Raw genomic sequence first — 23,517 nt, forward strand, 5'->3', positions numbered from 1 at the left:
GCTGCATTGCATTCTGAGGCCCGTGGTGCATGGAACTTCAGAAGGAGATGGACATCTGATTCTGCTCCTGCAGTCAGGATTTAGCTGAGTACTAATTGAAGATAGTGTATAATGGTTACTGTGGCTTCTGCTCTGATTAGTGTCCTTTGACAGGCTGGTTGTAAGCAGTCTCAAGAAAACAAAATATATTTTAACATTATTGCTCTTGGAGGGGGTGGGAAAAAAGGCAAGCAAGTTATAAATATCCTAAGCTGTTATTCCATCTCATTTGCTCCCTGCATGTGGTACACAGATAGCAAATTCATACTCATGCTAAAATAAAAGAGCCTGAGCTCACTTAGTTTCCCAGAGTCTCCTATTGTAACCCTTTTTAGCAAATAAACCTGCAGTTTTTTGTGGTGCATCTCTTGTAAGTAGAAATTTTGCCTAGCACTGTTTTAATACTTATGCCTTGATTTTTGCCTGGATGCTATTTCACAGAAAATTGCTACTAAAGGCAAATACAAGAACAAAATCTAAAGTCAGCAAGCACGCATCAACTTAAATGCTAGCCTTAATCTACCTCTTACACAGTCAAGAAGCTAAAAATCAAACTTTTAAAACAGTTAAGATTTTAATTGTTAAAATTTCAACTTTGTTTGCAGAGTACTGTTTTGATTTTGATGTGATGATTATAAGTGCATGCAGTTAGTTTAGCACTAACCTTTGAAACACATGCTTATGTTCTGTACAAGTTTGAGGCATGCTCCTGGAAGATGCATATTTGTTATTCATCTGTTTACTGGGACTTGAAGCAGGGATCTAATTATGTACTTTATTACAAAAGTCCAAAAGGTACCTGTGAGCATTCTTTATGGAGGTTGGATTGTGTTCTCACACTCTTTGCCTAAAAAGTTTCCCTCCAAATCTGACTTCCATGTGACTTGTAGGCATTCTGTTTTATGTCTGGAAGCTGTGGTTTCAGATTGGTGTGGAGGTACTGGTTTTCCAGATGTTACAAAACTAGCTGTTTGTCTATGGAGCTGCTGAAGAGTTACTCTTATTGGACTTTAGATGGGATAACTGACAGCAGGCGGCTTTCAGCTAGGTGACTGTTCTACCTGACATTCTTTTGAGCACTCTTTGCTAGCCTCTGCTTATTGGAAGATCAAAAATATTTAAGAACTTCTCTGTGGTTCTCTGGGCCAACTACAGAACAAGGAATGGAATGCAGAAGATCTGTTGTTATACTCGTAATAATGGAAAATAAACATGTCTCCTTAATCTTTAATTAATGCTTGGTGTGTGAATCGTTAATTGTTTTGTTCTAGCTTCCAGAAGTGTGGATTTACAAGAGAATTTGTCTCAATTGATGCTTAAAGTCTTTTTGTTCCTCTGCACATGAGTCAAACCAAAATAAGATTAATACATCTTTTAATGATTCTTGAGTGTAGGCTCCTTACCTCTGTTAGGACTGGTAAATAGAAAATCACTTGTTCATTGACCTCAGACCTGACTGCACACACATGCACATGTACTCTGCTGATCTAAATTGATTTCTATTTTCTTAATTTGTAAGTAGAACTTTTCTTATATTTGTCTAATTAGGGGAAGTGAGATAACTTTTTTGCTTTGTTACAGTGCTTTTGTTCCTTTGGATATTCCCAACAAGAAGAATTCCACAGAATGGGAAAAAGTGAAGCTCTTGTTTGAAGAATTTGGAAGTAGTCGTAAGCTTGAGATTTGTTCTGAGCTTTGCATAACTTGTTACTAACTTACTTTGGCATACTTATTGATTGAACAAGACAACTGACTTTCTTGGTGACAGTTTTCTAACTTGACTCTAACTGCTTACCTACACTAAATCTTTTCAATAAGATTGATCTTTTTCTGTTCAGACAAAAAAAATCAGAAAGTCTTCAAAGTACAGAGGGGAGACACTGGCAGTGTCTGCTTTCAGTACAGTCCCCGTTTGGCAGCAAGGATTCCAATGTTGCGTCCTATAATACTAATGGTGTGGAGGGAAAGGTATGTTTTCCATGGAGTCTTCTGTTACTTGGAATACCCTAAAACCAGTGAACCTCAGTATGGTGAGTGTGTATCTTGTATAACAATTTTTGTTATTAAATGTGATACTGCTTTCACTGTCAGAATGAGATTATTTATTTCATAAATAGCTTTGGAAAATCCTATGGGTGTTACAATTTTTTCTTTGTTCTCCTATTATTCACCTTTTCTAAAATTCTTTTGTTTGCCTTTGCTATACTTCTTCATGCTAGGGCTATAAAGAACTATTGTGAAGGCCAAACTCCATGAAGTTTTATTTAACCTTTAGCTTATACAGTTCACATACTTAGCCAGGGTGTGTTTTCAGAGCAAAGGTGTGAAAAAAGTGTTTTATAGGTGAGCTAGAGCAGACTTTGATATCAATTTCCAGATGTATCAGAAAAATGGTAACTAAAAGTTATATAACAAACATTAATCCAAATGCATAAGTACTCTAATATTTGTGCCTAACTCTTGCTATGTATCAGAATATTACTTCTGTCTGAATGTTTTAGAATATAGTGCTATGAGCATTAACCAAGAATATAATGCTATGAGCCTTGGTCAGGTCGTATTCTGCATTATTCTAGGCATTTTGTGCTGACTAAAAGCTCCCTGTGATGACATTTGCCCTGACTTCAGGGCCCATCAACTTCGTCCAGTTTGCTTAAGTATCTCTAACCTGATTCTCTTCAACCAAGGGTATGTCTTCTTTTCAGCCTTTCACCTTGGTGTTTTGGGCCTGGATTTCATGAAGTCTGGTCTTGCTAGTAAAGATGAAGGCAAAGACATTCAGTACCTCAGCCTTGTCCGTGTCCTGTGTCACCAGGGCCACTCAACAGCAGGCCCATATTTTGCCTTGTCTTACTTTTGCCACGTAGGTACTTGAAGAAGCCCTTCTTGTTGCCTTTGACGTTCTTGCAGAGTCTTTGATCATAATACACTCTGTGCTGTAAGCTGTGCTTGCAAGCATAGGAGATAAGGAGGACGAGTCCATAGGTTTTTTTCATAACTTCAGCTGTCTACTTGTTTGTTTCTTGTACTTCAAAGATTCTAACTGACAGCATAGAAAAAAATACTTCTTAGACTGTTTATACAGGTAGTGACAGTGGTTGAGCTGAGGTATAAGCTAATTTTTCTAAGCCACCTTGATATGGCTATCAATTAAATACTGAGCTCTGTACCTGTCCTTGCTATGAAGGTATATTGTAGCTAATGCTTATTTCTAGGAGGGTTTAATCATTAAGGTGCTGGGTTGGCATGTGGAATCTTTGTTTTGATTTTTGACTCTGCCAGCATTCTCTTGTGACTTTTAATTTCATAAGATAGCTCAGACTGAAGAGACTTTAGGTCATCTAGCCCAATCTCCTGCACAAAGAAGGAAGCTGTAAGGTCAGACCAGGTCACTCAGGGCTTTATCAACTAGCTCTTGAAAAACCCCTAAGCATGGAGACTTTCATCTGATGATAAGAAACAAATTTTTTTTACCAAGTGTGGGTATACACAGTGTCATCCACTATCTCACACTCAACTATTATGCACCACTAAAGAACCTGGTCTCCACCTCTTTGGCAAGCAGGCAGGTCTCTCCAAAGCAGTCTCTCTTCCAAGCTGAACAAGCTCCCTCCGCTTCTCTGCACAGTATGTTCCAGCCTCTGACCAACTTAAATCTGCTATTAACTTGGTAAGATTTATCTCTTGCCTGTAGTGGGGCCTCAAAACTGGTAGCAGTATTCCCTATGTGGTCCCTTCCCTTAATAGATGGGCATGCTTAGGTTGATACAGCCCATGGTGCTGTTGGACTTCTGTGCTGCCAGGTCACACTTCTGGATTATCTTCAGCTTGCTGTCTGCCAAGACTCCCCAGGGTTTTGTAGAACTATTCCATAGCCTGCAAGTGCCAGTCAGTGTTGTTGCAAAAGGTTCTTTTGTGTTTCAGATGCTGGAGAAATGAGGACAAAATTCTTGCTTGTTGTCTCTACTTGTGCCTGTTTTTCTGTTTTGATATTAACTTACCCTTTTCCTTTTGTCTTTCTCCAGTTAACCCAAGAAAGCCAAAATCCTAATTTTGGATGTTTGTTCTATGCCCATTTAATTTGTAGTGGGATTATAAAAGGAATGCAAACTCATCCACTGAGGCAGACCCTGATAATATACTTCTGGTGTACAACTAGCAATTTTTCAGCCAGTTAGTTTCTTAATGTTCCATTTAACATAGTTCAAAATTTTAAAATTGATATTAAATGTTGGTTTCAAATGTATGTACAGGAGAATCATCAAATACAGTGTTTCAGTACATTGTGTGATACATTAGAAACAGAGGTCACTTATGTGTGAGGTTTTCCCCTAAACTTCAGAATATGGGTAAAATTTTTGCAAGTACTAAAGGGGGAATAGAGTTTTCTACATAGCTGTAGTATTTGAAACTTATAAATATATTGCTGTTAGCTTTGAGAAAGCTGTTTGGTATTATCTAGCAAATATAGCAAAGGACAGATTTGAGCTGTGAAGTTGGATTTGGTTGTTGGATTGTTTTTTGGTATATTTGGAAGGAGACCTGTAGGGTTGGTCAGAAGAAAGATAGTTTCTCATAGAGGATAACTATAAGATGATTTCTCAGTTTGTGAATGCTTGGTGTTATGTTCAGAAAAAGAATGGAGACCTAGCTAATGAATGGAAACTGGCTAATGATTCTATTTGAGTAGGAATACAATGTATTGTGCTCCAACTTCTTGAATCAACTAGTGGGAGGGGAGGACATTAAAGAGTAGCTTAGTTATTAGGACTGAGTACAAACATGAAATTGATTCTTTAAAGTTAATTTCTATAGTAGCATGGAAACATATAGTAGCTATTACTAAATAAAAAAAAAAGCTTGCTGTATTATGTCCTGTACAGTGAGGTTAGGGACAGGGTTGTTGTGAAAAACTATGCATGAGGATTCAGGGAGTTTGCCTTTGAGGGATGAGTTTGGTAATACTTTTCTTCTACTATCCCTCTTCACTTCTAGAGTTGTAGTAAGATTACAGTGACTCCTTAATCCCCTGACCTTTTTCCAGTTTGTACATCTGGATGTACGTGGTCTGAGTGAAGCTGAGGCCCACAGTCTGGCTTGTTTGGTTGTTTGAAGGATCCATGCTTGCCTGGTTCTCTGGATAGTGCTTTATTATGAGAAATCAGGAGATACCAAACAAGCCAAAGATGAACCATCCAGAATGCATGTGTAAATTGTGAAAATTACCACAGCACCCTGTGGAGGCCAGAAATAGTCTTGAAGAGGCCTTCGACAGCTATGGGAGCAGGTTCATTAGTGGCTAGTCAACCATTTGACTGCATGCAGTATCTGTGAACTTGGAGCAATGGAGAGATGACTGTCCTGCATCTTGCAGTATTGGAGGAGGATCTACTGCTGACAAAAACTTAATGCTAGGTGAATTTTTCATTTGAGTTGTTATGGCTGGTAACTGTGGCTCAACTTTCTTTCTTCGATCTAATGAACTTAAATCTTCAGGAAATCAATTCAGGAGGGAATGTTCTTACGCCTCTACTGTAGGAATTTTCAATAGGCTTTTCTTTTTTTTGCAGATGGCTTGACTGCTCTTTCGTTTTCCATTAGTTCCTTGACCGTGATTGGAATGTTGGCAGCTATCACTTACACAGTAAGTTCTTATGCAAATGTTTCAGCTCTTTACATTCATGATACTTGTAGTTATCACGGACTAAACCTGTACAGAAAACTGTCATTGTGCTAAGTAGCTTCAACTGTGTCTTGTAGCTTTGGGTTTTTATGGTCTCAACACTGAGAAGTACTAAGTTCTTGGAATGAGAGGAATAAATTTTTACTGGAAGTTTAAGAACCGTTGTTTCAGTACTTGAGTACAGATCAGACTTAATTTCAATGTTTTCCTGCAAGGAGAAGTCACATTATTGCTTATGGCTTGTAACACATATTCACTGGCTTCTCCTGTTTTTTTCTCCTGTTCTTTCTCCATACAGCAGTGGAGAACTTAATATTTCTTTTTTTAATTCATTGAACTATAGCATGACTTAGACTTGGTCTGGTCAGTCTGTAATACTGAATATAACCTTTACTACAACTTTTCTACATTGATGTTTTTATCTTTAGAGAGCTTTACAATGAAAAGTCTATCAGAATAACTTGATTTGTAAAGAAGTATGTAAAATATTCTTAATCATGACTGCCTCTTTTTGTAAAAGCGGTTCTTCATTCAATAAATGAAAAAGCAATGTCTTTAACAATGTATTGCTTCACAGTTCTCTATTTCTAGAATTTAAGGGTAAATATTGGTGCCTGTCAGGATTCAGTTTTAGGTATGAAGAATTTGTAGCATCTTCTGTGGTGTGTGCCTTAAATCAAGAATAGCTAAAAAGTTAAAAGCAAATAGAGTTTGTAACTGTTTAGAGGCTTGTTTTCTAAAGACTAGGGAATATTCTTGTTAGTCCTAGACATGCAACTAAACTACTGCAGTTCTTCCTGTAGTTTAGAAGGATTCAGAAGTGTTCTTGCTGTAACTGATTGTAAATCATATGATCAAGGCTATGTTAGTTCAACTGCTTGACTCTTATTTTTATATGCAAAGGAAAAGGAACAGGAACCATTTTAATCTATTAGCTTTTTTATTGCTTGCAACTCATCTTCATATGACGGTTTATACTATGCATTTCTTATATGGAAAACGGTAATTGGATAGTTTGGTCCACATCTGATGTTCATGTGATCACTTGCTTTTCCCATCTGTTCTATTTCTTCAGTCACTGAATAATCAGCCTGTTTGTAATGTACTAACTTGTCATCAAGGTAAAATTTTGCAACAGAGATGAAGCTCTAAAGCTTTGTCTGCAGTTAACTTCAGCTTTAAAACTTCTGAGAAGTCAGTGTTTTCCTGATGGGTTTTAATCTTTAAAGTCATGTCCTTGCTAAAATAGCTTTCTCTTCCAAGCAGGGAAGCCTGCAGCCTGGCTCTAACATAGTAAAGTTATTCCCACGTAGCTTTGATAGTGAATTCTAAGTGGGTCTGTAACATTAGCTTCTGCAATAAGTTATTTTGAAGCATTGCTAGCCAAGGAGATGTTCTGTTGTAGCTTGTCAGGCAAGTGATAAATGGATAAAAGTATTGTAGAACAAGGGTATGTGAAAGAAGGAAGAATGTTTTAGCCATAACTGCATAAGGGGGTAAACTACCTGCTGAATACTACCTTTAGAGTCTTAAACAAAACTAAACTGAGTAACATGCCTAGGTAATGATTTTCTGTCTCTTTATACTAGTGACTTCATCTGGTGTAAGTTACAGCAGGATTATGGGAGTCAATTTAGTGCAGGTTCTTGCATGTAAGTGTCAGCACACAGACAGCTCATTGGTCATCAGGCTCTATGTGGTAGGTAGGAGAGCAGTTTGGCTGATCAGCTAGCAGGTATCTCAGTCAATGGGGCTGAGAGCAATTCCGCTCACTTAAGTGTTTTAAGTGGACCCGAATCATAAATTCTATTACTTCAAGCCTTTTCTGACTGATGTGTGTCACTAAATCATTCAGGCTATATTGCTGACATCCAGATCATGTGCTAGTCAAAAAAGATCGAGACCTTTGCTTAGCTGGTAATAACACGTCAGCTCTTAAATTTGTTTCCCTTAATTATGGAAGGAAAGAGTAATCTCTTGTTCAGTTACATTACTGCAGAGCACATGTAGTGTGTTTTAACCTCCATGAGACTAACATTAAGAACAAACTCATTCGCTGGGAGAATGTCCTCAGTGTTTCTTCCAAACAGCTACCCAAGTATGGTTTTATAACTGTTAGTGAACATCTATAAGCGTGTAAAATGCAAGACTTCGATTTTGCACAAATTCATTGCTGACTAAAATGTAAACAATGTTTAAAAAAAGCATTTGGAAGTTTTTTATTTATTGTTAATATCCCCTACTTCTAACGTTATTTCCCTGTTTATTTTTGAGCACAGGCTCTTAGTAGATACCATTCAGCCTGAGTATCAAATATGCTTCTGCCCTCAAAACTAGCTGAGCCTGGAATTATGTGACTTCCATTTAATGTTCAAACATTCATTTGAACATTTGAAATGTTCATTTAATGTACTGCGTCTGTGTGGATTGTCAGATGAAGACAATAGCTCTGTCCTCATTGTTGTTGCTTTAGTCTTACTGTGTTTGGGACTTGTACGAACAGTGGGTGGTAAATGGGGTGAAACATCAAGCATGAGAACTAAAATAGTCTTTTCTGCTTTAATTACTAAGATTTTAGACTAACTCATTGCTTGGAAAACTTCAACCTGCCTATGCAAATGCCTGGAGCATGGAATTACTACTTCTTTTGTTTTTAACTACTGTATTTGATAATTCTGAAACTCTTTTGTTTAACAATAGGTGTTAAGACAGGGTGGGAGAAATGGAGGAGCTATTTCGAAGAAGTTTTAGGGGTGAGCTCACACGGGAGGTTGTTGTCAACCTCTGATATGAGTGTATTTGTCACTGTTTGGCAGGTGATCATAGACTCTTAGGGTGAAACAATGAGCAGGCTCTGATACATGGATGGGCTGAGGTACAAAAGTGTCATGGGAAGTGGAAAAACTCCTATTAGAAGGTCTGTGTTCTTAAAGTTGGAGTGGGAATAGATTATTTTTTCTTTATGCTCTAATGCTTTCGTAACACTTTGCCTACTGACAGTGATGGTCAGGCTTCCATATGTAAGCAATTTCTACCTGTAACAGCATGATGGCATGAGCAGTGCTGTTCTCATGGTCTGAAGAGTGAATTGCGAGTGTGACCTTGGCAGTATGTGGATGACATATACCTGCATTCCAGTTTATATTGTGAGCTGGGCTTTTCCCAGTGGTACAACCTAATGCAAAAGTTACTTCAGTAGTGAAAAGTTCCTCTGCTGTTACACTTCCTAAGCCTCAGGGGGAAGTTGATCCAGAGGATAGCCTCTCAGTCTCTACCAGTTTGGATTACTCCACTTGGGAGGAGAAGCATGATACTGGAAGGGATAACTGTTTTTTCTCATGGTAGCTTCCCACTTCTTTGCATTGTGGGTTTTTTTTGCTATGTTAGTCCTGTGTTAAAAAATTCCCTCTAGGTAAAACAGAAGCTTTGGAGCACAGGCAAGTCTGAGGCATTGTCTGTAAGCTTGCCTCTGACTTTAGACATCTGTCAAGTAATTAGTTAGGCTCCTACATTTTTCAGCCTTCTGCATGCCTATCAAACCGTTTGTCCCAGTTTCTAAAGGTGGGAGACCTTTGTGCTTAGTCATCAAACCACTGTTTGGTAATCGGTGGTAGGGTGTTTTTAAGCACAAAAAGAAAATACCTTTATACAAGGGCAAACGCAAGAACAAAGACACCTACTTCCAAATTTTCCACATACACTTAGCAGATGATGGGGGGGGAAAAAGGTAGAAAGAATAGATGGGGACACAACATGTGGTATTTGAGTTCACTTGTCTCTGAACAGAGGTGAGCTCAGATCTCTGGTTTATGCCAGTTAAGAGTTGAGGATTTTTAGTACAGACATAACTGAATGTTTGATTTTTCTGTTGACTTTTGAAAATCCTCAGTCTGTTCCATTGCCAGTGTTTCAATTGTATTGTTAAAGGGAAGTTAAGAACAGGTGCATCTGGTCTTCTGTATACTCATATTCACCTTCTTACTATAAAAAGGAAAAAAAACATCTATTCTGAATGAACATCTAATGAAGGTTGTATTGTTGTAAGTGATAAGTTAGCAAATACTTTCATACCTAATTGAGAATTGTTTTACATTGAACGCCTACCACTTTAACACAAAATACTAAAAGCAAACATGAATGCTGTGCCTGCACTGACTGCAGTTGACTGATTTTAATCTTAAAATGTTATTTGTGGATGAGTACAATGAAACAGATGAATTTAGTGATTCTATTTAAGTTGCTTGGGGTACAATTTATTCATTCTACAACTAGTCAAATGTATGTTAACAGTACTGCCTTTTGTGGCCTTCAGTGTGAAGAATTAGATTAAGGCTGTTCTAAAATTGCACTTCTGCCTTGTGGCAATATACAGTAGTGTAAGATGTTGGGGAAAAGAGGCTCTGGCACTGGCAGCAGGCAGCCTTGAATTTGAGTAGATACTGAGAGCAAAAGCTTTCTTCTGCATGTGTGAGCTCCGAGGCTTTCTCTATTTTCTAAAACGTATTCTTCTGCCTCCACAGGAGTTGGAATGCAGGGGGGGTGGTGTTTGGATTGTAAATGGCTCCAGTTTAAATTATGGAACTAAGAAATTTACCCCAATGACTAATATAGTTAAAATCTACTTTTTTTAAAGGAGTATTATCAGCATCAATCTGGTGTTCTAGGCCTCTCTTAAGGCCCAGGTTGATTTAATGTATTACTTCAAGTACATGGTAAGCTATTCATGCAACAAAGAACAGACTTCTTATCAGACTGCACAATATTGTAATTCTGAGTGACGAGGCAGTGTGTAGTCTCAACAAGCTTGCAGGTGAGACAAAATGGGAGTAGTTGCTGATACTCCAGAGGGTTGTGCTGCCATCCAAAGGGACATTGACAGGCTGGAGAAATGGGCTGACAGGAGCCTCATGGAGTTCAGCAAGGGGAAGTGCAAAGTCCTGCAGCTGTGGAGAAACAAACCCAGGCACTAATATATGCAGGGCACCACTCAGCAGGAAAGCAGCTTTGAAGAGAAGGACCTGGGGGGTTCTCATGGAGACAAAGTTAACCATGAGCCAGCAATGTGCTCTTGCTGCAAAGAAGTCTAATGGTATCCTGGTCTGCATGAGGAGTATTATTGCCAGCAGGTTGTTGGAGGTGATCCTTCTCTCCTGCTCAATGCTGGTGAGGCTGTACCTGGAGTGCTGTGTCCAGTTCTGGGCTCCTCAGTACAAGAGACATATGGAGCTACAGGAGCAGGTCCAGTGAAAGGCCACGAAGATGATTAAGGGATTTTCCTCCTATGAGGAAATGCTGAGAGCCGGTGCTGTTTAGCCTAGAGAAGAGGAAGGCTCATGGGAAGTCTTATCAATGTGTGTTTAAAAAAAAAAAATCTGAAGGGAGAGTGCAAAGAATATAAAGTCAGTCATTTTTAGTGATGCCCAGTAACAGGACTAGAGGCAAAGGGCACAAAAAGAGCTTCCCTCTGGACATCAGGAAACTTTTTCACCGTGAGGGTGACAGACCCCTGGCAGAGGTTGCTCAGAGATTGTGGAGTCTCTCTCCTTGGAGATATTCAAGAGCTGTATGGACACTGTCTGGGGCAAACAGCTCTAGGTGACTCTGCTTGAGCAATGTTGGACCAGATGACCTCTTGAGGTCCCCTTCCAGCCTCAGGGGTTCTGCAGTCTGTCTACTACGTGGACGTGTAGGATTTAGTGGTGATACTGATGGGTGGCATTTACTGTGTTGTACCTTATGGTCTGAGATGTCTTCTCTGTTTGAACTTGGCTCTAGCCTATGCAAGTCTTGAGGGGACAGTGGTTGACAATGAGGTTTGTTCTTTATTGGGTTAATTTAATTCCACAATACTGGTTTTACTGTTGTAACCCCGTTTAACTCATGTTGGACAACTCTTTGTTCTACCACAGCTGTTTTTGAGAAAACGATTTATCAGAGATTCTTACTATTATTTATTCACCTCAGTACAGCTAATGCTCAAAAAAGTGCAGTGGCAACTTCATTGAAAAAAGCATACAGTATGTTCAGAAAAGTAGGTAGTTCCATGTTTTGGAGACTACTAAGTATTGCAAGACTGTTCTTTGTCAGAGGGTAGTAATAACTTTTAAATAGTTTGATAGGTGGCAATTTTCAGAAGCTCTTTGTGTAAGTAGAGGGGAGAATATGCCTGTTCTGGGGGGGGGGGAACCAACAAAACCAAACCCAAACACTTCATATTTGCTTTTAATCTAAACTATACAAATTATTTCTTCTATCTTTTTTAACTTTAACAACTTGGTTATACAAGAAGGAAGCTTGCATGCATCTGCAAATGGATGTAAAAAATAGAAAAGTATTTTTAGCTATGGAAGCTGCAGCTATGTTTCTTTTGATTAACTTTGAGCTGATCCCCACTAGTGTGGTCTTCTAGAACATAATACTAAAACTCACAATTCATGTTGCATTTCCTTGCTGAATACACTGAAGAATAGTCTTCTCTTGACATGAATTGACACTCTGGGAAACTGGGAAGGGAAGGAAGATGCAACTAGGGAGGGTGTGTATTATAAATTTTTAATTTTTTAAGGGGAAATCATAAAATGGTGGTTTATCAAAAGTGTAGATGAACTCTGTTACAAACGCTCACCTGAAAGATAAGTCCATATAACTGACAAGAGCATAAGCATTGATGTAACTTTTCTCAAGTATATGCAATGTTTAAATGAGTAACACTGTTTAAACTTATTTCTTGGTATGGCACAACTTTCAGCATAATCTTGAATTGGTAGTTGCTTTTCTGTTTCACAGCTTTAATGCCAAAAGAAGTAGACTTTGTTTTGTAATGCATAATACTGGAGTATTTAAAATTGTTTTGTAAGAAATGTGAACAAGTGATCCTCAGGAGGGCTCTGCAAATCCATGACCTTGATGATTTATACTGACAGCTTTCCATGTCTATAACTGTGGAATATAACAAGAAAATGATAAATTAGGGCTGCAGTGCTTGGTTTGAAACAGTTTCACAGATGATGTAGTTTGCATCTATTCTTTCATTAATGTATTTTGCATTGAAATGGTTTTACATTGCCTTAGGTATTAATACAATAGTTGTTGTCAGCTCCAGATTGCTATTTGAATTCAAGGCAGAATAACATATTACTCACACAATGATAGGCAGATTAACTTTTGAGTGATCTTGTGCATCTCATTTAGCATGTCCTTGAAGGATGATTGTAATTGGCTCTGTAATTTTCCAAAACATTTAATAAGCATGGTTTGATTTCTTATGAAACTGTAAAATGATCCTTTTTCCTCCATCCTGAAAGAGGTGTTAAAGCTGTTTGTCTTGTGACAGATTTAATGATCTTTTCACACCTGTTTTTGTCCAGAGTATGATTTACTTTTCTTGCAGTTGACTTATTTTTTTTTAACAGCCAAAAAGCTTAAAGCTTTTTATAATCTGTCTAACCTTAAAAGCAGTCATTTGCTACCAATTTTCTTTTAAGTAGACATCAAACAGTTATTGAGAAATCTACAAGTTAGTAGCATGCATCGTCATTACTACTTGATCACTTCAATGTCAATTCTTAAATATAAAAGAAATGTAGTTATTTGATTATGTTCACTTCTCTGAAGCAGTAAATAACAGAAATAGCGAACCAATTTAAGTGTTCTTTGTTTTAACAATCTGATTGCTACTGCAGTCTTGGAGAATTGTAGATATTAAACTGCTGGATCAATGATAGTTTTGTATTTTGTTTAGAGTTGTAGCTTGAAAGGAGATTAATCTTTTGGTGGTTAATGCTCTTCTAAGCCTGATGGAGCAATGCAGAAGATGGCAACTGGGCATAATAATTATGCTCAGTATTACAGCTGAGTCAGAGTTAACTTTTTTACAGATGATATGTCCAGCAAGCACAAGCTCAGTGTGAGTAGTAGAACAGCATACTGTAGTATAGAGGCTGTCATACTCAGTTTCTGTGTCTTACAAACCTTGATTGCATTTTTTTGTCCACTTAAACATTGATAAATGAGACAGTCTTTGTATGGTGGAGAGGGAGCGTTAATATGAAAAATGAAGGTGAAAGTATTAGAAAGATACTGCAGTAATGAGTATTAAAGAAATGGATAAACAGGTACTCTGTGCACAACAAACAGTCCCCAACAGATCATGCAAGAAATGCCATACTGAGCATACCAGTTCAGTTTAGTCCATTTGTTCCAGGCTTTGAGAATTTTTTAGAATTTTTTTCAAAAACTTACATCCTCTTTTAGCAGCTGAAGATTGGAAACTAAAACTTCCCATGAAAGAATTGAAATTTTACTAGTTAGCATGTTGAATGATTTTCCAAGCTGTATAGGATGTGCTTTTCCAAAAAAAACCCCAACCAAACAAAAAACAAAACAAAAAAAGACCAAAACCAAAAAACAAAGCAAAACATCCCAGAACTGTCAATGAGATGGTGTACCATCTTCAGATGTGTTTAGAAGGCTTTATCCTTTACTCTTCACAATTTAGGGAGGATGTGTGAACCACTGTCACTCTTTGCCATGCTTAATGGTGTTCTGGAAATAAGATTCTTGAATTCCAGTTTTTATCTTTGGAATGGTAGCATGTGTAGAGAGCTGGAGACGGAAGCAGATTTCTTTAATATGAGAAAGTAGATGACTATTACTTGTAGAGTTGGATTCTTTTCAATAAAACTACGCAGTCTAGGTGCACAAGAGAAGAAAGGTGCAGTTTCAAGAAAAAAGGTAGAGTGCTATTTCCTCTTACAGGCAATGCTTCTGAGTTTGTGTATTGGTGTGACACATGAGTGTACCACATCTGAGGCTACTTAATTGTAGTAGCTTAGCTTACAACAGAAGCAATGCTGACAAGGGTGCACGGTATCCCTATGAAACAGTGCTCAGTGTAGGCAACTGAGCTATATCAATTGCTGTGAGGGATAAAACGTATTGTAATATGACTTCCCTTGTGCTTATTGTAATTTAAAAAGCTAATTAGGCTATGAATACAGAAAAATTCGCTTCTATACCAAAATTGTATTGAAATAGAGGATTTTTTTGTGGGACATTCGTATTGAAACAAACTAGCTTGCTTTTGGCTTGTACATCTTCATTGCGTACCCTAAACTAGAGTTGTTTTAAAACTTGAATAGATGCATTTTTGATCAGGGTCTAGTTGCTAAAATTGAACATTTTGTCTTTCATGGTCACACTTTCAGATGAAGACTTAAAACAAGCTGTTATAAGAGAATAGGGATTTGAATATTTGTATAAAGTTATGAGCATTTATTCTTATGCCTCCTATATAGTGATATAATAACAAATGAAGTACTGTTACTTTTTTATTCAGCTGTTTCATATGACTTCACTAGAGGGCAGTGCTAGGCAAGAAATGTTTATCAGGATTCATTTCTACACTTTTTGCCCAAGATTATATATACAGACCTTTTAAAATACCTCAATGACAGCATTGAAAAGCCATATCCACTTGATATATGGCCCTGTAAAAATAAATGGAATAGGGAGTCTTTTTGATGTGCTATACAAGTACTTCCTGATAATTTCTTGAAATCACAAGCTTAATTCTTAAAAATCTTTAACTAGAAAAAGTTGGTAAACTACCTTCAGTTACATTGGTGGTTGTCTACTGAACTGATCACAACTTACCTCTTCTGTTTGATCTCTAACAAGGAGAAATTATCCTGTTTGGGCTGCAAGTTAATCATTAGGCTGTATCTTACTAGTTGAGCATAGCAGATGTAGAAAAGTAAAACATAATAATTTTCTAACTAAACAATGATGCCTGATGGTTTCAGGCTTTTTGCAATAGATGTTCAAAGTTAGCTTTAACTTGTTTAAGCCTTTCCTAAAGGCATTTGCTATATTCATTTCAATGTGGTTTTTTCTGTGCTCTTGACTGATCTGTATGCTTATGACTGATCTGGTTGCTTATTAGGTGTTCCCACATTAGTAATGCACCCTTTTCAGTCGAAATCTTGGGTAGCTTGTGCAATTTAAAAATGTTAAATTAGCAGCTACGGTTCCCAGTGGAAAGCCTTTTTCGATCTTTTTAATACTCAAAGGTTTGTCCCTGAAGTAGTTGCTTGCTGTAGCTCTTGTAAAACATAATTGTACAACTTTTCTCAACTCCACCTGTTCTATAACTTTTGTTTATGAGTGACTACTAACATACTGGGCAATTAATAAGAAAGCCTATTCCCTTATCTAGCCATGGGTTATGTGAGTTTGGCAAGTCTAAAATATTGTAAGATGCTGAGTCTGCAAGAGACCAAAGGATCAGAACAGCAGCTCTTCCTTCTAAATATTAACTGTGCAACGACAGGGGAATAGCTGGATCTGCTGTGGACAGTATGGGAAGGAAAGGGTCACAGGAGATGTGAAGAATAAGCAAACTGGAAGCAATGCTAATGTAATCTCTACTGAGGTATTTTAGTGGTCTTTCTGGAGCACAGAGTATATTAGGGCTCAATGGCATGCTGAGAGAACAGCTACAGTATGCTTCTCACTGTTCTTCAATGCCTACTGATACTGCACAAACAATAGTGAACTAACTGTTGCTTTCATGTGAGTTACAGGCTCCTGCTTTACTGATGACAGATTTCTTTACAAATTCTTCTCAGGCCTAGCTACCAATTTTGTAAATAACAAATAAGAAGTGTTAAGAGCTTTGTTTAGACTGGTGTGTTTTTTATAGGCTAGGTAAGCTGGGTTTTCTGTTGCTTTGCTTATGTTATTCTGTTATTTTTTCCTTTCCTCCTTTAGAATAGAAGGCCACCTACTTCAAGAAATCTATGAAGTATAAATTTGAACTTCATCCATCCAGAGATATTATCTTTATTGCCTGTGGGCAAACTCTCAAATTGGAATGAGACAGCTGCTCAAGGATAATGCCCTCTAACTTGTACTCATTAGGTAGTGAGCTCTTTGGGTTTGCTTTCCAGCTGTTAAGATAACTGATAGGGGGTTATGTATTGTATGGATCACTTGTGGGAGTTCAAGAAAGGGGATTCTTCCATAAAATAAGTTGTTCTAACTATAAACTTAAATTTATTTTTTTCCTGCTGTAAAACGGGGTTTTGGTGAAGCTGATCAGACATTCAGTAACAGTAGTGATAGCAACCTGAGACTTTAAAGACCTAACTTAGCAGCATGAGTTATTAGATACCAACCTGAACAGTTACTGTTAGTACTAGATTTAGTTCATCTTGAAGAACCTATGTGGAAAAAACTATGTAGGCTGTAACTGCCTGTTACGTGTGGATGACTTTTTATTCTTTAGTGCATTTCCTCTTATCTGACTTAACGTTTCTAGGCAAAGGTTGTCTAAATATAAGTCCTGGAAACCGTTGTTTCACTGGTGCAAATAAGTTAAGGCTTAATTACTTGTTTTATCAAAATTCATGTATAAAAACTAACTTGCTGTAAGTACTTTAATGGCTCTTCTGATTTGCTTTTAGTCATATTCCAAACTTTGAGCCACCAGTTTGTTTGAAACTGAGCCCTCTGTTATGGCTTTGGTTTTCCTGTGTTATCTTTGATATGTTGCTTGCTTGTTGAATTGCAGATGCCCAAAACAATAGCCCATTAATAACTTACACTTGCACTAACACAGAGGATTAAAACTTTGTTTGGAGGAGCCTAGAATTTCTACATCAGCCTTAAGGCAAATGCAGCCCTGAAACTGAGCTAATACAGCTTCTGTTCAGACCTGTGACACATCACATGAGATGGTTCATCTTTCTGTCCTTTATTCTATATATTGATGTCCTGAAGGACCAGTGTGGCTTTTTCCCTCACTGATGATGAGAGGTTTACTTGCATAATCATCTCACTATTACCATCTTTTGTATCCAAGGAAGGAACTTAGGCTGCCTTTATCACTAGAGCAAGCTTGATGCTCAAGTATAATTCACATCTGCAAAACAATAAAACAATGCATTGCTTAGAGTTGCAGTTTGCTTTATAGAAACTTGGATTTAGAACTTTAAATTTAATTCCTTAACTATTTCTGTTGGGCAAAAAAAATTGCTATCTGTTAGTTGATGGTAGCTGTTTGAAGCAAACAGGTGGAAGTCTCTGCTTAATGGTAAAATCTTAATTGCTTCTAAGTTTAGGATTGTGAAATTGTGTAGGCCTATTGTCACAGCAATCTCTTTACTGTATTTGCTTCTACATACTGAATGCCTTTGGCTCTGGCTGGAAATGTTTTGGGTTCCACAGAGGGACCTCGGTTAGAATTGCACCCTGTATTTTAGTTATGAGCCTGGATATTGTTTATACTTCCACCTAAATTCTGGAGCTATGCTGTTAGCAGCCGGACCTGAGTGAGCTCTTCAGGGTCAATATGGGCCAAATACTATTCAGTCTACAAAAATGATCTGGATGCTGGGGTGAGTGTATAGTCATCAAGTTTGATATCAAACTGGGAGAGGTAGATACAACAGAATGTAAGAGCCACTGTAGAGACATTTTTCAGGTGGGAAGATTGGGCCAACAAGAATGACATCAGGTTTAGCAGATGTTAAGGCCTTCTCTTGGAATGGGTTAATTCTAAGCAACAGTTCATGCTGGGGTCTGACCCAGCTGGTGGATGGCTCTGCTGAAAAGGACCTGGAAGTCCTAGTGGACAGCAAGCTGAACATGAGGCAGCAACGTGCCCCGCAGCAGAAGGGCAAACAGTGTCCTGGGCTGCATCAGCAAGAGCATAGCTAGTAGATCAAGGGAGATGATTATTCCTCTGTACTTTGCACTTCCAAAGCCACACCTGGGAATACTGTGTCTCATTTTGGTCCCCCAGTTTAAGAAACTGGAAAACTGCAGAGGCTCCAGTGGAGGCTTGTGAAAGTGATCAGAGAGCTGGAGAGCACAACCCATAAAGAAAGGTTGAAGGAACTCTTTCTTTGGCCTAGAGAAGATGAGGACTGGGGGGAGACTGCTTTTTAGCTCCTGTAGATAGCAAAGCAGCCTTATCTTTTTAAAAGAGATACTCTAAAGGGAGAGCTGAACCACACTTACGGACAGAGTTGTAAAGTCCAGCCTAAGTTAAATTCTTTTCCTTACCTAAAATACTTAATTTTGTAGTAGGCCTTCCTGTGGTTGTATAGCTGTTTTCAAACCAGAACTTCTAGAGTGTCAAGTTTTGTTGCCATTACTAGCCTGTGATAAGAGATGTCTGTCCCTTTTATAGCTTTTTACAGTAAAAAAACTGTAACTTAGGGACTGAAATTGACAGTTACCTTTTGTAGCTTTTCTCCTACCCTTACTTAAATGCTTTAAAGTGTAATGCTTTAAAAACAGGTTCCACTGTTTCCTTGGGTTTGAAGCCTGTTGAGAGATGCACGTGCTGTCTGCTTGTTTAACTTAACTGACACTGTTCCGACAATTTACTGGTAATTGTCACTCTAAACGTAAGAAACCTAATTCCACAGTAAGTGAACAAGGCTGTCAGACTGCTAAACTTCTGTTTCCTGCTTTCATAGCCTACTACTGGGGAGAAGGTTTCTTGATACCATGGAGTACTATTGCTTGCAAAGTGAAACTGAAGTTTGTAGGGTCAGTGTCAGATATTTTTATTGAAATGCTTATAATTTAAATAGTTAATGTGGTTTTGAGCTACAATACTAGTAACTAAGACTCCTTTGTTAAAGGAGCTTAGAAGTGGGTGTTGGTGGCAGGGTATATGGCATGTTGAAAAATACACCCAAAAAAATGGACAGTGTCTTGCTTTGAGTGCACCGCATGAGTCATTAGTATGCCTAAGTAGGTTCTTAAGCAGGTCAAATCAAGTCTTCTGTACAGACAGCTCATGTGATCTGACAGCATGTATGGTGATATAACACACTAGCATTTGTGTTAAATCTGTTCTCAGTATGAAATATAAAGCTGTGCTCAGAGGAGGGAGAGGCATTCCTGTGGAAATCTCTAATGCTTATTTCTGAAGCTAGTGAATGTTCAGATAATGAGCACTCTAGTACTAAACTACATGTATTAATTGTGATCAAAAGAAAGAAAAGAAAATCCTTTCTGCTGAGCTCTGCACCAAGAACAACCTGCCACCAACAGCCTCCCACCCACAGTAAAACAAATAAAAAGCCGATGGCTAATGTCTCTAAACTACTTGGAAAAACTTCTGACTGTGGTCTTTATCTGTAAGACTCATAGGTTAGCAGGGAGGAAATAGTGGCATTTTCTTGTTTATCTCACCTTAAGTATCTGTTTCTCTTCATGTTAGCAGAAAACTTACAGACTTTGCATTGGAAAAAATCTGGGTATAGTGTTGATATAGAAGCTGGCAAACACTTTGAATGGTATAGGATTTAATAACTAGGAGTAAATGCCAACAAAACTTATTGTGAATGGGTATCTAAGCAGTCTTTGAATGTAACTGAGTTTACATGTTTACCTAACTTCTCTTCACTGCAGAATTTTTTTAGTAAATCATATGCTTGCTTTTAAAATGAAATTATGTAGGAAGCTGAAGACTACTGGCTACAAAGAAATTGTCTACTGTGCTTCTAAAAGTTCCTACAGTAACTTCAATATCTAGAGGTTACTGTATTACACAATATTTTGATTATGATCTAAAGTGGAAAATTAAGGTTTTGGGACGTGAAGTCATTTGACAAAAAAACCACAAGGGCTAGCTTGGTAAATCTTCAGTGGGCTACGTTTAAGTACTGTTGGAACAATGCAGGACACTGGAATCTCCATAGCATGCTCGTTAGGTTTTGCTCAAACCATGAAAAGAATTTTTGCCTTAGTCTGTGGAAGGAGTTTGGGGGGAGGGCGAAAAATAGCAGTGATACTTTAAGGCTGCTGTATTTTTTACCCGTATCAGATGAAAACGTGTGGCAGAAAATTTAAGTATGTATGTTTCCTTTTTACTTTAGGCTTATGGTATGTCAGCTTTGCCCCTAAACTTGATTAAGGGAACTACCAGTGCAGCTTATGAACGTTTAGAGAACACTGAAGATATTGAAGAAGTGGAGCAACATTTATTAAGGATTAAATCAAAGGTATGGTCTTCACTGTTCTCACTTGCTTCATGACTTTTTTCTTGCTTACAGGTTTATGGTCATGCTGCAGAGAGTTTTTGTTGCAGAAAGAATAGCAAGTCAGAAGTGACTAGCTTGCAGTTATTTTAATTATTTGGAAACAAATGTGGTCACTTGTGTAGTAAAGATCAGGTTTTCTTTATCAGACCTGAAGCAGTAGTTATTTCTCTCTAGCTAATAATAGTGCTGATGAGCTAACCTCAAACTTCTCCAGTCCTTCTTGGATATATGCAAGGGATACTTCGTAGAAGTTAAGAATATTAACCTCACTGAGTCTGCTACCAGATATGGCATCCAATTTGTTGATACTTGCTCAATGTAGTTATCAACACTGGACACTTGCCACATGGAGCTGTCATGAGTTAGATTCATCAAACTATTAATCATCTTTATGAATAAATAACAGCCCTAGATATTCATGCTTCCCAGTTAATGTACCTTGCTGTTATAAATAATTTCTTTATGAAAAGCATATATGGAAATCTCTGTTCTGAATCCTAAACATCCCTAGGATGTTAGCACCATTTATAAGCCCATGATGGCTTTGCAGCTCACTGAAATGCTGTGCCTAATGTAAGCAGGATATTTAACAACCGAAGAGTGCGAACTGGAGGAGAAGATTTCTCCTTTACATACAAGATGCTAGGGACGCCTTTTCCCAACCTATTTCAGATAATGATTTGACTAGTGTTTTCTCAGCACTGGGTGGGGGGAAGGGGCGTTAAGATGCATCACTTCTGTTGTGGCAGTCCATCTGTGCTGTTGTGTGCTCTGTGATGGTAGACCTCAGCAGCGTTGAAATGGTTCCAACAGTCCTCCCTTGATCCTTGGCTAGCTCCACACAGTGTGGGCACCTTCAGTGTTCTAGAATCTTGTTGCATAATGAAACCTAAAAAAGTAGTCTCCCCCAGTTTAAATTGCAAAGTTTAGGCTTTTTTAGAGTACTACTATGACAAAGGTATCAGTATTACTGAAATCAGTATGGAAAAAATAAAAATTCCCTGAAAAATGGACCATTATGTATTACAGAAGACTATGTTGGATTATGAGAGTTTGCAAGCAACTGCACTTGTTGTTTGATCTAGGTAACAAATGGGATCAAAAAGTACAAAGTCTTTCCATTGTATCTATATATTAAAGTGACCATTAGTATAAACTAATTTTCTTTAATTTATGGTTTATGGTCAAGATTCTACCTCTGTGTAATTGAAATCTCAGTTCTTGAGTTACGTTTGCATGAAGTGATGAAGAAAGTGAGTGTTACTGAGGGTAATATACAGTGAAAACTAGAAGTATGAAAGTCTGCTACTTACTACATACTGAATATCTTCATTAGATTATGGTTTTCTGCTATTAGTACACCTTATAGCTTTATTTCATTAATCTTAAATAATCAAAGCTTGGACTTGCAGCTTGGGAGCTTGGACTGTTTTCAAAAAGTCTTTTTTAACTCACTAAGATATGGAGAATATGTGTTCCTGTTAGAAGTACATTGTGATCTCCAATTTTTCACATATGCCTAGAATGTGATCTTAGTCTTGTAATCTTTTTGAGAAATTTATCCAAAATAGATTTGCTTTAACTTCACTGCGTGTGAAGTGTTTCACTATTTGCAGGAAGGCTTATTTAAAGTACAAGGGGAAAAAAACTGAATAGGGAATTTCAAAATTATAAATACATAGTGGAAGAGATACTAAAACTACAAGAATCCTTTTTTATCTAAGGATCAGTTTTATCTAAGGATACAGTAGCATCAATGTTAAAAACAATTCTGGTTCAGTTACCTAATGCCTATTTTGTTGCTTTTGCTTACTAGTGTATAACTGAGACTTAAGGATGTGCCACTTGGTATACAGCAGAGTGCAATGGTACTTTCTCAGTATTTAAAGGCTCAGAATTAAAGTACATTATTAAACATAATCATCAAATTAACAATTATCTGGTACACTCAACTAATTCTTGGGGTAATGGTGCCACCTGTTTAGATTTATGTAAAGTTATATTTTGGTGCAGCAGGTCATCTTGCTCTTGGAAGTACAAGAAACATAGCTGAGTATCTGTAGTGTAATGCTGGAAAGAAACTACAGATGCCAAGCTTAATATATTGGCTTAGTTGTGGAATTTAATTGGAAAGTAGCTCTCAAAGTCATCAGGTTCAACCCTCTACACAAAGCAAGGACCTCTTTCAGGTTAGGTTAGGTAATTCAGATCACATCTGGGCATTTAAGTGTTTCTAGACATGGAGACTACCCACCCTGTTAAAATTTTTGGCCATCCTCACTGTGAAGAGTGTTTTCTACCACCTCGTAGGAATTCCTCTTATTGCAGCTTCTGACTTCTGCACTTCATCCTCTTGCTATGCATAGAAACAGTGTGAGTTATATACTACAAAGTCTTTGGAGTTGTTGTAACTCATTAAACTAGATGTCAAATCTATTTTCTTGATTTGATGTCCCTTGATCTCTTGCACTATTTTTTGGTACCCAGTGCAGAGATGGTCGGCCTCTGTCATCAAGGGATAGACGGACTGTACAACAACTGGAAGAGAGACTAAGGACACTTCGAAGAAGAGAGAGGCATCTGGAGTCTATTGAGAAAAGCTGGTGGACAAAGTTCTGTGAAGCTATCCGGCCTCTAAAGGTAAAAGTTTTTCGTATTGGAGTAACTTCCACTTTTCTTCTTCCAATATAAATGGTAGGTCAAGTTTATCAATTAACATCCTGAATATCAACT

General features: G+C 37.8%; 1 protein-coding gene across 4 annotated transcripts in view; it reads left to right on the forward strand.

Moving 5' to 3' along the window:
- LMBRD1 (LMBR1 domain containing 1) overlaps nt 1-23,517 on the forward strand; it is an 81,780-nt gene that overhangs the window by 22,939 nt on the left and 35,324 nt on the right. For all 4 annotated transcript variants that reach the window (XR_008465223.1, XM_054193986.1, XM_054193987.1 and 1 more), the window contains exons 6-9: nt 1,621-1,709; nt 5,610-5,683; nt 20,620-20,745; nt 23,272-23,424. Coding sequence is in view for 3 of the 4 variants with exons in the window: in XM_054193986.1 (XP_054049961.1) it covers nt 1,621-1,709; nt 5,610-5,683; nt 20,620-20,745; nt 23,272-23,424 (442 nt within the window). In the remaining variant the exon portion in view is untranslated. The remainder of the gene's footprint in view (nt 1-1,620; nt 1,710-5,609; nt 5,684-20,619; nt 20,746-23,271; nt 23,425-23,517) is intronic.

Source organism: Rissa tridactyla, chromosome 3 (assembly GCF_028500815.1).
Source record: "Rissa tridactyla isolate bRisTri1 chromosome 3, bRisTri1.patW.cur.20221130, whole genome shotgun sequence".
NCBI classification, from domain to species: Eukaryota; Metazoa; Chordata; class Aves; order Charadriiformes; family Laridae; genus Rissa; species Rissa tridactyla.